The sequence below is a fragment of the Cucurbita pepo genome, chromosome LG18, assembly GCF_002806865.2.
Source record: "Cucurbita pepo subsp. pepo cultivar mu-cu-16 chromosome LG18, ASM280686v2, whole genome shotgun sequence".
Classification (NCBI taxonomy): Eukaryota; Viridiplantae; Streptophyta; class Magnoliopsida; order Cucurbitales; family Cucurbitaceae; genus Cucurbita; species Cucurbita pepo.
The window spans coordinates 1,884,631-1,891,598 of record NC_036655.1 but is presented as its reverse complement, the minus strand read 5'-3'; the positions used below and the strand labels follow the sequence as shown (position 1 = coordinate 1,891,598).

The window sequence follows — 6,968 nt, the reverse complement described above, 5'->3', positions numbered from 1 at the left end:
GGGGGGATGTGAGATCCCACGCGGTTGGGGAGGATAACAAAGCATGCTTTATAAGGGTGTGGGAACTTCTCCCTTGTGGACGCATTTTAAAAACCTTGAGGGGAAACCCGAAAGGGAAAACCCAAAGAGGACAATATCTGGTTGGGCCGTTACAAATGGTAACAGAGCTAGACACTGGACAATGTGCCAACGAGGAGGCTGATTCCCGAAAGGGGTGGACATGAGGCAGTGAGCCAGCAAGGATACTGGGTCCCAAAGGGGATGGATTGGGGGTCCCACTTCGATTGGAGAAGGGAACGAGTGCTAGCGAGGATGCTAGACCCCAAGGGGGAGGGGGTGAATTGTGAGATTCCATAGCCGCTAGCAGATATTGTCTTCTTTAGGCTTTCCCTTTTGGGCTTCCCTTCAAAGTTTCTAAAACGCGTCTACTAGGGAGAGGTTTCCACACCCTTGTAAAGAATGCTTCGTTCTCCTCTCCAACCGATGTGGGATCTCACAAGAAGTATATTTTTTTGGCGTATTACTTCAAGTTTACTTTATTTGAAGTTAATACCATTATTAAGCCGTTAATTATAGTGAATTGGTTCATCTCATGTTTCTCTCAGAGAGGAAATCCACTTCTCAAACACATTAGGAATGTGAGATGGACTTTTGCTGATGTTGTACCCGATTACTTACTCGGGAATAGCTCTTGTGCTCTCTATCTAAGGTTCGAGTTTCATTCCCTTTCTATTCACTATACTCATTGTATCAAAAGAAATAAAACAAAATAAAATTGAACTCTTGATTTAGAGTGCCCAGTGTGCATATAAGCTTTGTTTTGTCTGACTTATGTGCAGCACTGGCACTCATAAACTCGAGTTTATGAATCATTGAAGTCATTCCTACTATGAAATGTGGCTATATTTAGTATTTTTCTTTTAAAAAAATAAGAACCAAGTTTTCATTGAGAGAAATGAAATAATCTACAAGACAGAATCTACCCGACATACTTAAATGAGGTATGATGTAACCGCCTAAGTCCACCGCTAGTAGATATTGTCCTCTTTGGGGTTTTCCTTCTGAGCTTCCCTTCAAAGTTTTAAAACGCGTCTAATAGTGAGAGGTTTCCACACCCTTATAAGGAATGCTTCGTTCCCCTCTCCAACCGACGTGGGATCTCACAATCCACCCCTTGGAGGCCCAGTGTCCTTGTTGGCACACCGCTCGGTGTTGTCTCTGATACCATTTGTAACCGCCCAAATCCACCGCTAGCAGATGCTGTTCTCTTTGGGCTTTCTCTTTTGGGCTTCCTTTCAAGGTTTTAAAACGCGTCTACTAGAGAGAGGTTTCTACACCCTTATAAGGAATGCTTTGTTCCCCTCTCCAATTGATGTGCGATCTCACAATCTCCCCACCTTGTGGACCAAGCTCCTTAATGGCACACCGCTTGGTGCTGGTTCTGATACCATTTGTAACAGTCAAAATCCACCGCTTGCCGATATTGTCCTCTTTGGACTTTCACTTCTGGGCTTCCCCTCAAGGTTTTAAAACACATTTACTAGGGAGAGGTTTTCACACTCTTATAAGAAATGCTTCGTTCCCCTTTCCAACCGAGGTGGGATCTCACATCTGACTAAGGAGGTCTAACACAAATTACATGAATAGATCTCAATCCAACAAAGTGTAAGTTGGTAATACAAAATGCCCGATCAGCAAACGTGACGTACACCCAACCAACTCCCGAAGCTCCTCCCAAGTTCCCTTAGCTCTCTAAATATCCTATTGTTCCTCTCTAACCAAATTTAACACGAAGTAGCAAAAACACAAGCTTGCCACAAACAAAACTCTTCCTTATCCCTAAAAGAAGGGTTCGGGAGCACCTCCTCGAACATAGACAACAACCTCTATTGCTAGCCAAAATAAACCCAAATGTCCTGAAGGAAAATCCCAAAGTATAAGGTCAAGGTCCTCTTCCTGCTGCTTGCAAACAACACACCACCAGAGCTGCTTTAGCCTTTGAATTTTTAACCTTAGTACTGGTTTTGAACTTGCAAAAAATTATGCATCAATCATCTAATCTTCTTTCTGTATGTTGGAGTATTTCATGGTTAGATTAATCCTATTTTGCAGTCTTCGGTATCATCTTCTGCATCCGGACTACCTATACTACCGTATAAGAGAACTACAAAAAAATTTCAAGCTTCGCGTCGTTCTGTGTCATGTCGATGTGGTAAGAAACCGTACCGCCTAGCCACCTTTTTTCTTACCCTGTTCTCCATTTTCCAGATTAAGTCTTCGTAGTCATTTTGATGCTCGTGTGAAGTAACGTCATCGATTAGTTTCTTTCAGGAAGATGTTGTCAAGCCTTTGCTTGAAGTCACCAAAACAGCTCTACTTCACGATTGTACCCTTCTTTGTGCTTGGAGGTACATTTCATTATTAAGCATTTTAGTGCCGTCTATTGAAGATTTTGGTAAGTATTATATTGCAAAGTGAATTTAAAAGTTTGATTTCTGTTTTTTTATTAGTTTGGAGGAGTGTGGTCGTTACTTGGAGACTATAAAAGTTTACGAAAACAAGCCCGCAGATCTTATTCAAGGTCAGATGGATACCGACTACCTCTCTCGGGTATTGGTTTTCTTGAAGCTTTTTGCCTATTCAACATTAATTTATGTGGTTGTGATACCACTGTGAGATCCCACGTCGGTTGGGGAGGAGAACGGAACATTCTTTATAAGGGTGTGGAAACCTCCCTCTAGCAGACACGTTTTAAAAACCTTGAGGGGAAGCTTGAAAAGGAAAGCTCAAAGAGGACAATATTTGCTAGCGGTGGATTTTGGTTGTTACAACCACGATCAACTATAGCCTCTTTTTTATTTCCAAAAAGCTATATCCACAACAACTATATTCTGAATTAAAATTCTGGTTTTAATTGTAGCTTACTCATGTCCTAACATCAGTTCGGCATGTTAACAAGACTGATGTGGTTACCCTCGGGACGACATTTGGGGTACGCCTGCTGTATTTTCGCTAAGATTCTTCCGTTCTTGTCTGTTATGTCTTGTTTGGTGTCGAACTGCTAATTAGTTTTCCATTGCAGTCTCTGTCTCATGTCATGGATGCATCAATGGAAGATCTAGCTCGTTGCCCGGGCATAGGTGAACGCAAGGTAGACCTTTTTTTTCGAAGCACGACCCTTTTTCGAGTGTGTCCTTAGTTCTTGTTATCTGTACTCTTACTCGTTGGGTTCGCAAATTTATTTTGAAAATGTACCATGTCTTTGATGTCATTCATAACATTTGAGCTGGTTTTAGCTAGAAGGATAGCTTTGTTTGTGAGATCCCACATCGGTTGGGGAGGAGAACGAAACATTCTTTATAAGGGTGTGGAAACCTCGAGGGGAAGGGAAAGCCCAAAGAGGATATCTGCTAGCAGTGGGCTTGGGCCAGACACCGGGCGATGTGCCAGCGAGGAGGCTGAGTCTCGAAGGGGGTGGACACGAGGTGGTGTGCCAGTAAGGATGTTGGGCCTCCAAGGGGGTGGATTGGGGGGTCCCACATCGATTGGAGAAGGGAACGAGTGCCGGTGAGGACGCTGGGTCCCAAAGGGGGGTGGATTTTGAGATCCCATATCGGTTGGGGAGGAGAATGAAACATTCTTTATAAGGGTGTGGAAACCTCTCTCTAATAGATGCGTTTTAAAAACTTTGATGGGAGGCCCGAGAGGGAAAGCCCAAAGAGGACAATATCTGCTAGCGGTGGATTTGGGAAGTTACCTTCTTTTTATCAACAAGACAATAACATGTTTTTAATATACAAGTAATCATAGAAACATTTACAACTATTAGATAATGGTATGCTGGGGAAGATGCAAATGAACACGAGCGTCACATAGTGACATACCGTATCGATAACATTTAGCCTTCAACTGTGATATACGTAGCTCGTTTGTTTGCACGAATGCTGTTATTAAATTCATCTTCCTCATCAGGTAAGGCGGCTGTACGACACTTTTCATGAGCCATTCAAGCGTGTCATTTCAACCCATCCTGCCGTTCTAGAAACTCCAACCCAGAATAATACCGAACCTCGCTCGATCGGTGAAGAACAAGATGTGGATGGGAAGAACACAGAAGATGCTAGCCAACACAAAAAAGAACCTGAATTGAACATCAAATCAGCTCTGTCTGCTGCTTTTGCCAAATATTCAGCTAAAATTGGTAAAAGTAGTAAGCCAGAAGGAGAGGAAAAAGAGCCTGAAAATAGCAACTCGCAGTAATGTTCACAAGCTGTAGAACTGACGGTTTGCTTGTTCATGCTACTGTAGAGAGTATGATCACTTGCTACATCCTTCTGAACACGACCCGAACGTGCTCGTGTTCTATTTATGAATGCAGCTTTGCTGTTGGATGGAATGCAAGACTGGAAGTGATAAATTTTCGGGTATTCGTTCTGCAGTAGTCGGAAATCGACGTGTAAATTATATTTGCTTCTCTTCATTGTTTGTAGCTGTAACTTTTGCTGGACTAATGACAACTAAGATCTATAATAAGCATGGTCTTTTTAGGCATAGTAAAGTCTCCATCTAGGTGATATTCATCCTCGAATTATTGTTTACTTCTTTTTTTTATGTTATTAATCATCACGTTTATAAGGTCGGTAAGTGTATAAACAATGTTTCGTTCTCCTCTTCAATCAACCCCTCAAGATTTTTAAAACGTGTCTACTAGGGAGAGATTTCTACACCCTTATAAACAATGATTCGTTCCCCTCTCCAATCGACCCCTCAAGGTTTTTAAAATGTGTCTACTAAGGAGAAGTCTTCATAAGGTCGATAAGTGTATAAACAATGTTTCGTTCTCCTCTTCAATTGACCACTCAAGGTTTTTAAAACGCGTCTACTAGGGAAAGATTCCTACACCCTTATAAACAATGTTTCGTTCCCTTCTCCAATCGACCCTTCAAGGTTTTTAAAACGTGTCTACTAGGGAGAAGTTTTCACACCCTTATAAAGAATACTTTGTTCCCCTCTCCAATCGATTTGGGTTCTCAAAATCCACCCCTCTTCGGGGGTTCTCAAAATCCACCCCTCTTTGGGGCTCAGCGTCCTTTCTGGCACACTACCCGATGTCTGGCTCTAATACTATTTGTAACAGCATAAGTTCACCCCTACCAGATATTGTCCACTTTGAGCTTTCTTTTCGGACTTCCCCTCCTCAAAGTTTTTAAAACACATCTACTAGAGAGAGATTTCCACACCTTTATAAATAATGCTTCGTTCTCCTCTCAAATCGATGTGACATCCTATTAAGGACGAATATAAAAATTCTAGCTTAACTCGGCATCCACAGGTAAGGCCTTGACAGTTTACAGTAAACATGTTTTGTAACATCAAATGACAATCAAAAGGTTTATGTACAAGTCCCATTGTTGTTAGCAGATTTTAAGGTAAATCTTTGTTTGTCGCCTCTACAGGTTCACAAAAAAGTTACAACAAAAGAAACCTACTCTGTTGAACCTTGCTCTGTTCTTGAAGGCTATCTACGACGCCGATCGGTTCTTAACCAGAGGAACCAGTGACTGCACGACATCGGTCATCAAAGGCCGGTAGTCGGCTTCGGGCTGCACACACATGGCTGCAATGGCTGCTACCTGAAGAACAGATACTTGTAGGGTCATAACAAAGACCAAGATTGACAAATTCATAATCCTAGGACTTAACAAACCTGAATTAGATCCTTTTTAGAGTATTTCCCTTGAATTGCTGGATCTATAATCTTCTCTACTTTTTCCCTATTAGTCAGCTTTGGGAGAGCCTAGAAGCCATGTAATACGAGATCAGACATGATTATACGACGATTATATGATTCGATAGAGCTCTCGTAAGGTTAACTAACCCACGAGACAAGAACGTGCTCGCCCTGTGGCCGTTTGATATCGACCGGCACTCGACCAGTCAAAAGCTCTAGTAGCACAACGCCATAGCTATATACATCTGATTTTGTTGTAAGTTTACCTGTTGAAGCATACCTGCACATTGCCAACCGATATTCAAACGAGTGAAAGTAATGAAAAATCAGACGTATTTTGAAGACTCACTCTGGTGCTAGATATCCGGTGGTTCCGAGGACTTGTGTCGATATCTGACCATTGATCTTATCGGAACCCATCTTGGCTGAGCCGAAATCGGAGACCTTGGCTCGGAAGTCCTGATCCAATAGAACATTGGTTGACTTGAAGTTTCTATGAATAACAGATGGAACGGCATGCTCGTGGAGGAACTCGAGTGCCTTGGCACAATCAAGGGCTATCGTCAATCGAGTATTCCAATCCAATGGCTGAGATTCAGTGTCCGGATTATGCAGATGATGATGAAGAGTACCGTTGTGCATAAATTCAAATATCAGAAGCCTATGGTGTTTGTCAGCGCAGTAGCCAAGCAACTCCACCAGACATGGAGACTGCAAGCGGCTTAGAAGATCCACCTGCTTTCAATCAATTGCAAAAATGGGAGGGTGAGGTAACTTTAACTTAAATTTCTCGGGTCTAGACCTTGGGGGCTCGAGCGCCCCAGGGTATAGGGGAGCATATCCCCGACTCCCGATTATAAACAAACGGTCAAATGTAACAACAAACGTCCAAATCCAACCAAATAAAAGCATTCAACACAATCAGAAGAACCAATGCTTGTCTAGACCTTGGAGGCCCGAACGTCCCAGGGTATAGGAGAGCGTATCCCTGACTCTTGGTTATAAACAAACGGTCAAATGTAACAATAAACGTCCAAATCCAACCAAATAAAAGCATTCAACACAATTAGAAGAACCAATGTCTGTCTAGACCATAGCGGTCCGAGTGCCCTAGGGTATAGGGGAGCATATCCTCGACTCCCGATTATAAACAAACGGTCAAATGTAACAACAAACGTCCAAATCCAACCAAATAAAAGCATTCAACACAATCAGAAGAACCAATGCTTGTCTAGAC

General features: G+C 42.4%; 2 protein-coding genes across 3 annotated transcripts in view; one reads left to right on the top strand and one right to left on the bottom strand.

Moving 5' to 3' along the window:
- LOC111780129 (DNA excision repair protein ERCC-1) overlaps positions 1-4,588 on the top strand; it is a 6,430-nt gene extending 1,842 nt beyond the window's left edge. The window contains exons 3-9 of one of the 2 annotated variants that reach the window (XM_023660424.1): positions 606-709; positions 2,113-2,212; positions 2,332-2,408; positions 2,511-2,581; positions 2,943-2,992; positions 3,083-3,151; positions 3,973-4,588. In XM_023660424.1, the coding sequence (XP_023516192.1) occupies positions 606-709; positions 2,113-2,212; positions 2,332-2,408; positions 2,511-2,581; positions 2,943-2,992; positions 3,083-3,151; positions 3,973-4,260 (759 nt within the window). In that variant the 3' untranslated portion in view covers positions 4,261-4,588. Of the gene's footprint in view, positions 1-605; positions 710-2,112; positions 2,213-2,331; positions 2,409-2,510; positions 2,611-2,920; positions 2,993-3,082; positions 3,152-3,972 lie in introns of both variants that reach the window. The other variant, XM_023660423.1, reaches the window with a different exon arrangement.
- A 758-nt stretch (positions 4,589-5,346) lies between these two features.
- LOC111780128 (probable serine/threonine-protein kinase PBL7) overlaps positions 5,347-6,968 on the bottom strand; it is a 10,392-nt gene continuing 8,770 nt past the window's right edge. The window contains exons 3-6 of the mRNA XM_023660421.1: positions 6,081-6,466; positions 5,879-6,011; positions 5,708-5,797; positions 5,347-5,633 (exon numbers count right to left, since the gene is read on the bottom strand). Coding sequence (XP_023516189.1) covers positions 5,523-5,633; positions 5,708-5,797; positions 5,879-6,011; positions 6,081-6,466 — 720 coding nt within the window. The 3' untranslated portion in view covers positions 5,347-5,522. The remainder of the gene's footprint in view (positions 5,634-5,707; positions 5,798-5,878; positions 6,012-6,080; positions 6,467-6,968) is intronic.